This window comes from Suncus etruscus, chromosome 5 (genome assembly GCF_024139225.1).
Source record: "Suncus etruscus isolate mSunEtr1 chromosome 5, mSunEtr1.pri.cur, whole genome shotgun sequence".
Classification (NCBI taxonomy): Eukaryota; Metazoa; Chordata; class Mammalia; order Eulipotyphla; family Soricidae; genus Suncus; species Suncus etruscus.
The window spans coordinates 33,403,603-33,417,623 of NC_064852.1; the positions used below are offsets into that span (position 1 = coordinate 33,403,603).

Consider the following 14,021-nt stretch of genomic DNA (forward strand, 5'->3'; position numbering starts at 1 on the left):
TTTTTTTTATATGCCTGCTCATTCTGTTAGTCTTTCTCAGAGAAGTGTCTCTTCATTTTCTCTTCCCATTTTTTCTCTTTTTTTTGGGGGGGTGAGGTGGGGTCACACCCATTAGCACTCAGGGGTTACTTCTGGCTCCATGCTCAGAAATCGCTCCTGGCAGGCTCAGGGGACCATATAGGATGCTGGGATTTGAACCAATGACCTCTGCATGAAAGGCAAATGCCTTACCTCCATGCTATCTCTCCAGCCCCTCTCTTCCGATTTTTTGATGGAGTTTTTAGGTCTTGTGGGGTTAAACTTTGTGAGTACTTTATGTAATCTAGATATCAAACCTTTATCTAATGTATTGAGTGTAAAAACTTTTCCCACTCTGCTATATATCTTTTAATTTTAGCTTATAGTTTTTTTTTGTCATAAAAAATTATAGTTTGGTGTAGTTCCAGTTTTAGATTTGATTCTATAGCCCTTTCCATTAGCATACTATCATTGAAAAATTATTTGACTACTAAGTCTTGGATTGTTCTACCTATTTTTTGCTCAGTTAACTTTATAGTTTAGGTAAAATTGCAAGGTTTTTAATCCACTTTGAATTAACTTTTGTGTAAGGTGTGACACATATGCAAACAAGTTCTTATCTAATAGAGATGGGAACACAAATTTGGTAATGTAATTAGGCCTTTTACCCTGAACATTGGCATAATGATTTGGCTCAGGCCTCAGAAGAATGGGCATCGCCCACACACACCTGAACAATGGATACCATCTATGAAAACAACCACAATTGTCTATAACATTACCAGGATCCAAGCCTCTACCACTGCTTTGGCATTGACTTACTCCAAAGAGTGCTCCCAACACCCAGACGACTCAGCAACAGTCTGCATGCAGGGCAGATCGCTCTGCATTTAATGGTATGCTGAAACTAGAGGATGTTCCATATTAGCCTGACATTGATGAAAGAAATGCACAGAATCCAGAGTCTTTAAATATAAGAATATGATACCAACAGCTAAAGTGTGAAAAAGTTTCACCGGGACCTTGAGAATGACTGGAGTTGGATAGACTGGTATACCTGGAACCCAGAGTTGGTCTTATGCCAATAAACTTCTGTGGTGAGGCCTTTTTGTAATCAGGTCAAGGATTTTTTTCCATTTTCCCCATTTTTCTGGACCTATGCAAACAATGGAGATTGCCACTATCACACCTTTACTATATTTTTTTACTCTTATCCTTTAAGGATAAAAAAATACAACTTACTGAACTTAAAAACAAATAACTGTAGTAGAATGCCTGTCTCGAATTCAGGCAGGGGATGGGAAGGGGGGAGGGGGTAATGTTACACTGGTGAAGAGGCGGTGTTCTGTTTATGACTGTAACCCAACTATGATCATGTTATGTAAATTAAAAATATATTTAAAAATTTCTTTTTTTAATAAAACTTTTGTGGTCAAAGTGGATTACAAATCTTTTACAGTAATATTTTAGGCACATAGTGACAATGAATGAGGGGCTTTCCCACCACCAGTGTTGTCCTTCCACCCATGTTTCCAGCATGCATTCCATATTTCCTCCATTGCCCCCACAATGCTAGTATAACTCTTCCCCACTTGTACTGCTTGTTGTAGATTGGTATCTATTCTGTTGTTGTTGACTTTGGGTTTGGTGTTCAAGTCTGATGGTCTTTAATTTCTATTAACTGTTCATACGACTGTCTGATCTTGGGGGTTTGTTTTGACTTTTTTCTATTGTTTTATGTTTGTTTTTGTTTTTCTGTTTGTTTTCTCCTAGGTGATGGTTTTGTTTTTGGTTTTTTTTTTTATACTTTTGTTACTGCCTATTGTTTATTGTTTTTGTTTTTGCTCTTGTTTTGTTTTGTTTTCTTCTTTTTTACCTTTCTTCATCTAAATGTATATTTATAACAGCTAGAAGGACACCTCCTAGTTTGTTGTTGTTGTTTTTCTCTTATTTTTGTTTTGTTTTCTTCTCTTCTCCCATATCTTTTCTTATATCTCCCACAGAAGCACATTACTGGAATCATATTGTTCAGCCTCATAATTTAAGGGGGGAAATGAATGGTACCAAGACCAGACAATCTTTAATTTCTTATACTCGGTTATCCAATTGTTCCAAAATCATTTGTTGAAAAGATTGTCTTCATTACATTCCAATTTCTGGAATCCTTTGTAAAAGACTAGTTAACCATGTACTTAGTTAATTATCACTGGAGAGTGAGTTCATTTTGTTTTAGTGATCTAAGAAATATTTTTTGATTTATTAAAATTTTTGTAAGTGAAAATTAAAATCTATGGAAACAATGCATTAGTATTAAAATAAGGTACTTTATAAGGTGGTTATAAATGTGATCAATTTAATGGTAACTTAATTATTTTAAATAGCTGAACTCTGGGCTCGAGTGACACTACATTGACATTTGCTTTGCGCAGGGCAATAAAGTTTTGATCCCTGGTATCCTATGTTTTCTCCCCTAAACACCACCAGGAATGACTTCTGAGTGCATAGACAGGAATAACTCATGAGCACAGCTACGGTGTCCCAAAAACAACAATAAAAAGAAGAGCTTAACTTTTCAAGTTATGCTTTCTTTAATCTGCAGACAAAAAGTTTTAATATTGAAACTTATATTATTACTTAAACTAATAAAGAAAAACTGGCAATCATTATTTATATTCAGAATGTTTGATACAATCATTAATTTTTAAAAACATCACATTATTGCGTTAAAGGGTGAATATTTTGGTAATATCAAAATGTTCATATTTAATGATATAATGAGAAAGGAATGGGATATTATAATAAAATTACTTCAGAAGTCAGGATCGTGCAAATATATTTTCCATTATGATAAAAAGTCTACTTTTTGAATTATAACACTCTAAGAAATATTGTTTTCTGAGGGCACTGTTCCCTATGATTAACAAATATATAATGTACAGTTAGTGCTAAGGATACCAAATCTGGTGGAGTGACTTACTTCAGGGGCTCCCCTATTCCTTTTAGTAACAGTCTGCCCTGTGAGTACTGAACATAGGTGAGAATGCTTTCTCTGTTAGTCTCTTCCACAAAAAAGGTAAAGACTGTTGCAATCTAACATGATATTGCTTAGAATATGTTGTTTAATTCTCCAGAACTGAGATGATGCCAATTAGAATCCAACGTAAGAGATAATTACTATATAGCAAGTGGTTTCAAAGGCAAATACCTGTTTCTTCAGTTATTCAGTTTACCTTCTTTAATATATCTAAGTTTACATTTGCTAATTTTAAAGCTGGAAAAATATTGTGGTAGTTAAGATATTTTTCTTCCACCCAGCAAGTTCTGTTTCAAAACTGGGCTCCACATATGGTTTCCTGCGCACGAGCAGGAGTAATTGCTGACAGGTGTTATCTTTGAGCTTTGTTGGCTGACACAAAACTCAATAAATTAAAATAAACAAATCACTAATATATTATTCCTAGGAATAATATGGGTGTGTATCATGAAGTCATTAATGGACATTTATGAAGTTGGTCAGATTTGGGTAAATGTGGAGAGACTATATATTGTCTTGTCTGTAAATGAAATGAATATGCTTCCTAGAGCAGAAATGTTCTTTATCATCATCATCATCATGTTTTAATTCTGGTACTGCATGGTCCCCTAAGACTGTCAGAAACAGTTACAAGCACTGATCCACCATAATCCCAGTTTTGTCTAAAAATAACAAACTAAAAACAAACAAAAAATGGTGGAAAAGGGACATTTGTTTTACTGACACAAAATGTGATAACTTTATGCATTTGTTAAAAAAAAAGATAAATTATCATCTCCCACAGAAAATGACTAATTTAAAAACAGCATTGTCGAGTTAATGCTGAAATTTATCTGGAGACAATAGATAATATAGTGATATTTTTAAAGAATTCTTAAAGAATTCTTAGGCAGATTATTATTTCTTAAATATATAGTTCTTTTTTTTTTGAGCTACTTAATTTTTGAGCTGAAAGGTTGGAAACTGGAAAAATCCTACTTTATTAAAAAGTTGGATTTAGGGCTTTTCTTTTAGATGAAACACTGTCTAACAGTAATTATTAATATTGATAGATATATGCTCTCAAACATAATAATTGCAGTAACACCGACCATTTATTAAATATGTATTATCTACTTGGCAGCACATTGATTCCCAGAAAGTCAAAACTTGTATATCTTCTTCCTAATGTAAGCAACAAAGCTAAGGTTTAGAAAGTTGAAATTGCCAAATTTACTTTTATAGTCAGAAAAGCAACAGGAGTTCCTCCTAAGAAAAATTAAAATCTGGGTCATCTTCCTAACCAATAAATATATCGTCCACATAAATTTCCACTAATTTGATCTGTGGTATATGGAAGTTATCCTGTGTTTTCTTCTGGATGAAACTGATGATCTAGACTCTCTGAGTAATCAGCACCATTTTTTTTTAATTTGCTTATAGGTCCATGGGGACGGTGTACAGGAGACTGTGGACCTGGTGGAATCCAGAGTCGTGCACTGTGGTGTTTCCATTTTGAAGGGTGGACAAGCCACCTGTCTAACTGTGATGAGGACAAGAAGCCTCCAGCGGAAAGAGGTTGCTTCAGAGTCTGTGACTGGCACCGTGATCTCTTCCAGTGGGAGGCTGCCAACTGGCACAACTGTGTGCTTGCTCCTTCTGCCAAATCCAGGACAGCAGAATGTGTGACTGCTCAGCATGGGCTACAGCACAGAATTGTGAACTGTATTCAGAAGCTGAACAGATCTGTGGTTGCAAATGAAATATGTGCACACTTTGCTCCTCAGCCTCCCACTGAACAAGCTTGCCTCATACCCTGTCCACGGGAATGCATAGTGACGGAGTTCTCACAATGGTCCACATGTAGTAAGCAATGTGGGAAACAAGTACAGCACAGAACTCGTACCGCTGTTGCTCCCCCTCTTTATGGTGGGTCTCAGTGTCCCAACCTGACAGAATCAAGAACTTGTGATGCACCCATTTCCTGTCCTCTTGGTGAAGAGGAATATTCTTATAGCCTTAGAGTTGGACCATGGAGTAAATGTAGACTTCCTCATCTTAAAGAAATAAACCTGAGTGGAAAGACAGTTCTGGATTTTAGCTCTGACTCAAAAGAGCAAATTGCCTTCAGTCATCATATTTCCAAACCCCATCACCATTCCATGCCTTGGGACACAGAGCTAGGTTATCAAACACGACAGGTGTGGTGTACAAGAAGTGATGGGAAAAATGCTATGATGAGGTAGGAGGCTTTCAGTTTTATGTCTTTATTTCATCTTAAGTATTTTACAGTGCAATTTTATAAGACTTTTTTACTATTTTCTACAGAAGGAAATTGTAATTAGTTTTGGGATTTGGGAATTATGTTTTTTTTTAAAAAGGTTTCCATTTGGGTTATGAAGATTTCAATTTCTAGATCACCCAAAGCTCTAAATTCCTTTGTAATTTGTAGTGCAAATCTATATGTCATATATTTTTACATTCTGTGTACACTCTATATAAGCAAATAAAAAAATAAGTTTTGTGGGTCAATGAAATCATACATACACTAGATTTTGTGCTTTTTACATGACTGACCCTGCTCTGATGCCCAGAACCCAAGAATTATCCCTGAATCAAAAACCAGGTATAATTCTTGAGCACTGCTGGGTGTGGCCCCAAGGAAAAAAACTATTTTTGTACTGCACTAATAAAACAATATTTCTATCATAACAAATATTCAAAAGTAAACTCAAATTTAGGGAATAATTTATGTATATGTAGAATTTACTTCAGTTAGCTGCAAGGATTTCAGATTTCTGTAAACCATAGTAAGCTGCATTTCCACCTGCTGTTTGGCTGTAAAGCTGCAGAAGCCCTAAGCTGCCAGGTCCCAGTGCTGCAAGGCTTCCAGGGGCCTGTGGAGCCAAGACCAGGAATGCCAACTTGTAGAGAGAAAAAAATACAGAGAGTGAGTAAGTGATCAAGAGAGAGAGAGAAAGAGAGAGACAGAGACACATACAGACAGACAAAGTAGTCACGATCTTGTTGATGTTATAATCTCTGGCACCCATTAGCAATCACTGCTAATCTGGCCACCTCATAAAGTTAAAAAGTCCAAGTTTTCCCTTTTATACCAGACATTGCAAGGGGTGTGTTCAAGGGGCTTGTCCAGGCTCAACTATTATTAAAGTGGTGGCTATCCAAGGGGTGTGTTGAAGTCCAAATATCATACATCAACAAATTTCCTCCTTTTATGTTTTATAATTAAAAATATATGTAGAATTATCCTCAGAGGTTGATGAATTTCATTCATTTGATGGTCTGAAAAAGCCATAGTGCTTGTCAGCTGCATTTCTCTTATTGACAGTTCTTTTAGAAGCTCCAAATCTCAGAGACATGTGTTGGGAAGACATGGAACTGTGTTTAAGAACAAACATTAAATTTGTAACTTTTTATAAAGATTATGCCTAGCCTAAGAAAGTGATTTTCAGGGGGCCGGAGAGATAGCATGGAGGTAAGGCATTTGCCTTACATGCAGAAGGACGGTGATTCGAATCCCGGCATCCCATATGGTCCACCGAGCCTGCCGGAGCGATTTCTGAGCGTAGAGCCAGGAGTAATCCCTGAGCACTGCCGGGTGTGACCCAAAAACCAAAAAAGAAAAAAGAAAAAGAAAGTGAATTTCAGTGCTCTAAGGGTAAAGGGGCAACAAATTCTTTCTAGCTGCTTCCTGCTGAGAGGGAAGTGTTATCAGAGTTTTTCACTTTTTATTTCTATCTAAGGTAAATATTCTCTAAAATTTTTCTTTGACTGTTTCTCTATGTCTATCTCTTTTTTTCTATGTAATAAATCTCTTTTGCTCATTTTATGTTGTCTGTCTTTTTTTCTCTTTTATTCAATTTCTTTTCTCTCAGAATCTCTTTTTTTCTTTCTCTATACCAAGTATCCTTTTAATTCCTCCTGGAGTCTGAGGTCTTTCAGCAAAACTCAAAGCTTTTCAGAGAGAAGGAGAGAGATTCACTGCCCGGAGTTGGATGGGGGAGGCAAGGATTCAATAGAGAAAGAGGGAGAGATACAAAGCAGGCAACATCTTGCCAATGCTTTATATCTAGCCCCAGTTGAGCAGCAGGCACTGCATTGATCATTATCCTGGGCCCTCACCAAAGATGCAATTTCGCCCTTTCATATCCATCATGACAGGGGCTTATTCCAGGGGTATGTCCAGGTGGCATATTCAGGGGGCATGTCCAGGTTCAACTGTCATTACAGGGTGTCATTACAATCCAACTGCTATACATCAACAGATGCATATAGTTTTTTAAAATATTGCCATTTTAAAGTTGTTTATTTTTTATGAATATTTTTTTTTACATTTGAGTTTAAATTTTTTTATTTTGGTGACAATAATTCTTTGTTTTTTATTGATTTAATATATTAGCTGAAACAGTTTAATAGCAGTGATTTTATTACTCAGTATACTTAAAAGGCAAATAGTTTAGGTCTCAAATGTATTTACAGTTGTTGCATTTTAAATTTAAATTAAATAAAACACCAGACTATGAGCTCATATAAATATAAGATTTTTTGTTTAATGTCCAGAAAGTCATAAAAAGAAACATTGTTATATTTTTAACTAAATTCTTTATTAAACACTGTGATTACAAACATAATTGTAGTTGGGTTTCAGTCATAACAAGAACCCCTTCAACCATGCAACCTTCCCATCACCAATGCCCCCATTTCTTCCCTCACCCACCCCGCCTATATTCGAGACAGGCTTTCTACATCCCTCATTCACTGACATTGTTATGATAGTTGTCAGTGTAGTTATTTCTCTAACTGTACTCACCACTTTTGTGGTGAGTTTCATATTTTGAGCCAGTCCTTCCAGCCCTCAACTCTGGGAATTATTTTGATGTCTCTAACTTTTCTTAAAATCTATAAATGAGTCAGATATCAGTGCTGCCTAAATTAAGATGACTTTTAATAGTAATTGATACTAAGTCTATAGAGATAACACATAACATAAGGTGCTTATCTTACACCTGGTTGACTGAAATTCTATCCCAGGTACTGCATAAAAATGGTCCATCAAACACAGAGCTGGGAGTTATTCTGAACTTGGCCAGGGTAGGCCCAAAAAGCAAAATAAATATTTTCTTCAGGCTAAATAATAAAACACTCATCTCTGAATAATCATTATCAATTGACAAGAAAAAATTCAAGACTATTTCTGCTGGTCATGAAAAAAATCAGATTGTTTAAGATTTTGTTCATTTAACTTCAGATGTCAACACATTTTATGTTATGCCTCAATCTTTTTAATGCTGTTTACAATTGGAGTAAAGAGCAACTTCTTATTGTTTGCTTTTGTGAACTCAAAAGTTTAGGTGGATGATATGCATTATTATTCCTTGTTTGGGTATGTGAGTTTATATACAGACATAGTATTAATATTATCTAACATTTTATTACAGTGCATATTAAACAGAATATAAAGTGCCCATTTTTATCTTGTTTAGTTTTGTTTGTTTTTGTTTTTTGTTCTTTTTGGCTTTTGGGTCACACCTGGCAGCACTCAGAGGTTACTCCTGGCTACATGCTCAGAAATTGCTCCTGACAAGAACAGGGGACAATACGGGATGCTGGGATTCAAACCACTGGGATTCGAACCACTATCCTTCTGCATGCAAGGCAAACGCCCTACCTTCATGCTATCTCTCCACCCCTATTTTTATTTTTATTATTTTGGTGGTTTATATTTTGGGGGCCACACCTGGTGAAACTCAGGGGTTATTCCTGGCTATGCACTCAGAAATCGCTTCTGGTTTGGGGAACCATATGGGACACTGGGGAATCAAATCGCAGTTCAGCCTAGGTCAGCCTCTTTCAATGAAAACATCCTACCACTGCACTACCACTCTGGCCCGTTGATTATTTTTATAAACACTAAATTTTGTGAGAGTTTTAGGTTTAAAGGTGAATTTAGGGTAAAATATCCTTTCCACTGTCCATTCTTACTCAGTTATGTACCTATACCATAGTATACCATACCTATAGTGCATTTGTTCCTGTTGATTAACAATATTAACACATTTATATAATCCACACTTCAGAGTTCACTCTGTTGTGTATTTTTGTATAAGTTACTCACCATTTTTATCAGACAGAATAGCTCCACTGCCTTAAAAGTATCTCATGCCTTTTTAAAATTAATTTACTTATTTATCCACCAACTCTGCATAAAATTTTTATATATGTAATAAAATTTAATAAATGTAATAGATTTTAGATTGGCATATTTATTTTGTTATAAGGCTACTCTTTGTTTATTTGAACCTAATGGTTCACTTCTTTTTACTACAGATTAAGATTCAATTGTATGAAAACATCACTTTATCAATTTACCAAATAATAAAATCTTGGTTTCTTTTAAGTTCTGATTATTAGAAATAAAGTTTCTTTTGTATAAGCAATAGGGCACAAACTTTTACATGGATGAACTTTTTGAATTAATCTGTATATACCATAGGGCATAAGTGCCTGATATTTAGTTAAAAATTTTGATGTAGTTATGAGAATTGAAGATATAGCACAGTAGGCAGTGCAGTTGCCTCACATGCTGCAAATATAGGTTAAATTCCCTGTACCCCATATTGTCCTTCAGCTCTCTCCAGATGTGATTTCTGAGCTTAAAGCCAGGAGTAAGCATTGAGCACAACCCATTTTGGCCCTAAAACAAAACAATGCTTACATTCCATTTTGGATAAAACTGACAAGATTTTCCCCAAAGTAACTTAGTACTATTTTGCGTTCCAACCAGCAACGAATGAGAATTCCATTGTTCTATACCCTGATAAGAAACTGGTGTTATCAATATTTGGATTTGGTTATTTTTTTCCTTTTGTTGTCATTGTGTATGCATCACCCAACAGTGCTCTGGGCTTTCCCTGGCTCTCTACTTAGACATCACTCCTGCTGAGGCTTATGGGACCAAATGACATTTTATAATCCAGTTCGGTTTAAGCCAGTCAAACACCTTGTGTACTTAACTATTTCTCTAGCTCCATATTTGTTGGTATTTGGGGGCCATATATGACTGTACTCAGTACTTACTCCACGTTTTGTATAAAAGGATCTTTCCTAGAGATTCTCTGAGGACCATAGCATTGCCAGGTATTTAACTGAGGGTGTCTACTTGTGAAACAAGTGAATTAACCTCCTAGACTATCTCTATTCCAGTATTCGGATCTTAGTGTTTAATTGATATAATATTTTGAAAGGAGGGTGTGCTAAAGTCACACCTGGCAATTATTAGGGATTACTTCTTCTTCTATGCTTAAGCAATATTCCTGATAGTGCTCAGAGGAACATTATGAGTGCTAAGAATGGACCCAGGGTGGACTGAATGAAAAGCAAGCAACTTAACCCCCATACTATCTCTCCATACCTAGGATGTCAGCTTATATTTATTTATTTGTTTTATATCGAGTTATATTTATTTATTTAATTTTTAAGTCACCCCTGTTAATCTCAGGGTTTACTCCTGGCTCTCTGCTCAGGTATCTCGCTTGGTGGAGCTAAGGTACCACATAAGATAATGAAAATTGAATTTGTATCAGCTCCATGTTGCTCCAGCCTCCTCAGTTTTTAAATTGGCAATTTATAAATAAATTGTATTTATTTCAATTGTTTTGTTATTGCTGACTTAAGAGATCATTTTATATTTTGTATTCCAATCCCTTATTGGATATTTGTTTTAAAGTTATTTTTTATGTATATGACCTGTATTTCAGATTCATCTTATGCTACTGTAAAGAATATTTAATCTTAATTTGTGCAAATTTACTTATAGTTCTTTCATTGATAATTCTATTATGCTATATAAGAAACCCTTAGATCAACTAGATTTTCTCATATTTTATCTTTAAGAAATTTAATTCATTTTTCTTCCTATCAGAACACAATTATTTTATATTTAATTTATTGAAGTTTGGTTCTTTTATGCAAAAATATAGAGTTTATGATTGTATGTATATGTACTTGTGTCTGTATGTCCAGTTTGCTGGCCTTTGAGCTTCTTATATATTTTTTGTTTGTTTTTTTTGGGGCCACACCCGTTTGATGCTCAGGGGTTACTCCTCGCTAAGCGCTCAGAAATTGCCCCTGAATTGGGGGGACCATATGGGATGCCAGGGGATTGAACCGCAGTCCTTCCTTCCTTGGCTAGCACTTGCAAGGCAGACACCTTACCTCTAGAGCCACCTCACCAGCTCCAAGCTTCTTATATTTTTAATTTGTTGTTTTTTAATGATATTTGAAATTTCTCAGCTGTAGTTATTTCAGATATTTATATATTTTCTTCTCTCTTCCTTCTACCAGTCATATTACATAATTTTAAATTAATTTTTATACTTAGTGCTTTTATGAATTTGACTTAATAGGCATATTAAGAGATTTTATTTATATTTTGGTAGTTTTTATTTTAATTTTTACACTTTTGTTGACTTTCTATTTCTTTGTACAATACTAATCTGTAGTTTCTTGATGTTTATTTCTCAAAGATTTTTAATATTAAACTCATGTGTTTTAAGTTGACAATGCAGAAATATCAAAGTTTTTGCTAAATTTGAACCTGCTTTCTTTACTAATTGTTTGATTTTAGTATATCTTGTACTACTTTGTTGAAAGCTGGAGATAATTAAATTTTAAAAATGAAGATGTATAGACTTCTAGGGTAGACCTTATATTTACTAGGAGAATAAGGTAGTTATTGCTATGTGTAAATAAAGATGTGTACAAATAAATGTTACTTTAGTGTTCTTTTTAATTTTACTTCCTTGTCCTATCATTGGATTTTCTTTGAAAATTCTTCCTCATTAATAAGATGAAATCTTTTCTGTTGTAATAGCTTCTGATTAAGATAAATTTTTATAGGGAATTAGCATTTTATGACACCATAGTTGCTCTCAGTCTTTTGCTATATCTATGTTCCTAGAATGTGTTCATTATAAATGCTTCTTTGACCTTTCATCCCATAGTGTAAGTGATAGGTGAAGGGGTAAGGTAGAATTGTGCATGCAATTTTCTTTAGTTTATTTCTACTTTCAAAAGTTTCAGAGGTTAGATTTTGCTAAACTGTTTCCTATAAAAAACATCTTTCAAAGTGCCTATGTTCCTTTCCCTTCTTCATTTGGTATTTTTCTCTTTACTAGGAAAACCTGGTTGGACTCCTAGAGGTGAAACTCATAAACAGTGTGGGGTGTATATTAACAGTGAACCCTTCAAGAAATTCTGAAATAACAAGCTTACCTGTGTTTATGATTACTCAGCAAGTTCACAATTTATTTTATTCTTACCTGGTATTGATTCCAGTGGCAATTCCTGTTCTGGAATAATCTTGCAGTAGTTGTGACTATTGCATCTACTGTTCTGTCTTTCTAAGTTTTGTGAAGCCATTCACCCCTTAACTACAAATCTCAGGTGGATCTATAAACACTTTCAATGTTTCTTAGTACAGCTATTTCTAAGATGCTGGAATGTTTGAAATCACTATATTTACTTTTGACTTATAGTAACATATAAAACCAAAATAACTTGTAAACTACGATTTAAGTAATCAATCATATTTTATTTATTTATCAAAAGTATTATGAAATGACTCATATGCTATCATAAAAAGTTTTGCTAAGTCAAAAAATATAGACTTTAGTAAAGACATTCACATATCTCTTTCCTCTATTCTAATACTCTTAATACCTCTTTGGTCATGTTGTTGACAAAGTCACATTTCTGTCTAAGATAATCAATTATAGACTTAACTCTACAAAATTTTTGCTAAAATTTGCAATGCCCATCTCTGAAAAATTAAATTTAAAAAAAGATCTGATATATCTAAGGGAATATTTACTTTTTTTCTATCTAGCTGTAGATAAACTTAAGTTTCCCTGTACATTAAATATTGTATATATGTTTGGAGGTATGTTTCTTTTTTTTTCTTGTGTTTATCTCTGCATTTGTGTCTTTAAAAACCTATCTATTCTGTATCTATCTATCAATTGCATTTTGGCAGTCTATATGAGACTATAGGGTGGCATTTTTGTTTCCTCAGCTTTATGACTGTAGTGAATTGTCAATGTATTTGTATATGAATATATACAATATATATCTTTATATGTACATATATACATACATTTATATACAATATATATCTTTGCTTTCATTTTGCAATTTCTGACTCATGCCTTGCTGTAGACATTTTTACAGCATCATATATTGATGTAATAATATAGTTATAATAAATTATATTATAATTATAAATATTATTATAAATTACAGACAATTGATCTTTTATTTTAGTTATTTTTATATTTCTAGGGCATCTTGATGACAAAATTCCTAGAATCATGATTTCTGAGTAAAAGGATAAGTACTTCTATGTTTTAGTAAATAGCTGCTACAATTTTTACCGTAGGGAGTAGTAATATCTTCCATTTGCTCTAACATATTTATAAAGAGCTATATTATAAAACTTGTGAATCTATCAAATAAAATGTGATGAATGGTCATATAAGATAGGTTTGGTTTGAATTTATCTTATTAGTTGGCAACTTTAACACATGTATCTTTAGAAACTGTATTTATAGATTTTGTGTGTTATCTATTCAAATCATTTGCTTACTTAGCCATCTCTTTTTATTTCTAAATACTTTTGTTAGAAATATTATATTATCTATGTCTTATCATTTTAATTAATTTTTATTTAAAGCATTGCAATTTACAAAGATATTCATAATCATTTGCTTATGCCCTGTTTTACCCCAAACACTCTCCCCAGCTTCCTCTTTTACTCATTCATTTTGCTATGTAAAAGGTCAACATGGACTTGATTAGCTTGAGAAGGTACTTTTATCTGTCTTTGAACTCCCCATTTTAGTTGTGAATTGAGTTGGTCAAAAATATTGTAGGAGAGATCAGTTTGGCAGGATCTCCTGGCAGGAGGCTGAAT

The 14,021-nt window shown here is 34.0% G+C and overlaps 1 protein-coding gene across 1 annotated transcript in view; it reads left to right on the plus strand.

Annotated features, from left to right (window-relative positions):
* Positions 1-14,021, plus strand: part of THSD7B (thrombospondin type 1 domain containing 7B) — a 957,836-nt gene that overhangs the window by 337,733 nt on the left and 606,082 nt on the right. The window contains exon 3 of the mRNA XM_049773766.1: positions 4,475-5,273. Coding sequence (XP_049629723.1) covers positions 4,475-5,273 — 799 coding nt within the window. The remainder of the gene's footprint in view (positions 1-4,474; positions 5,274-14,021) is intronic.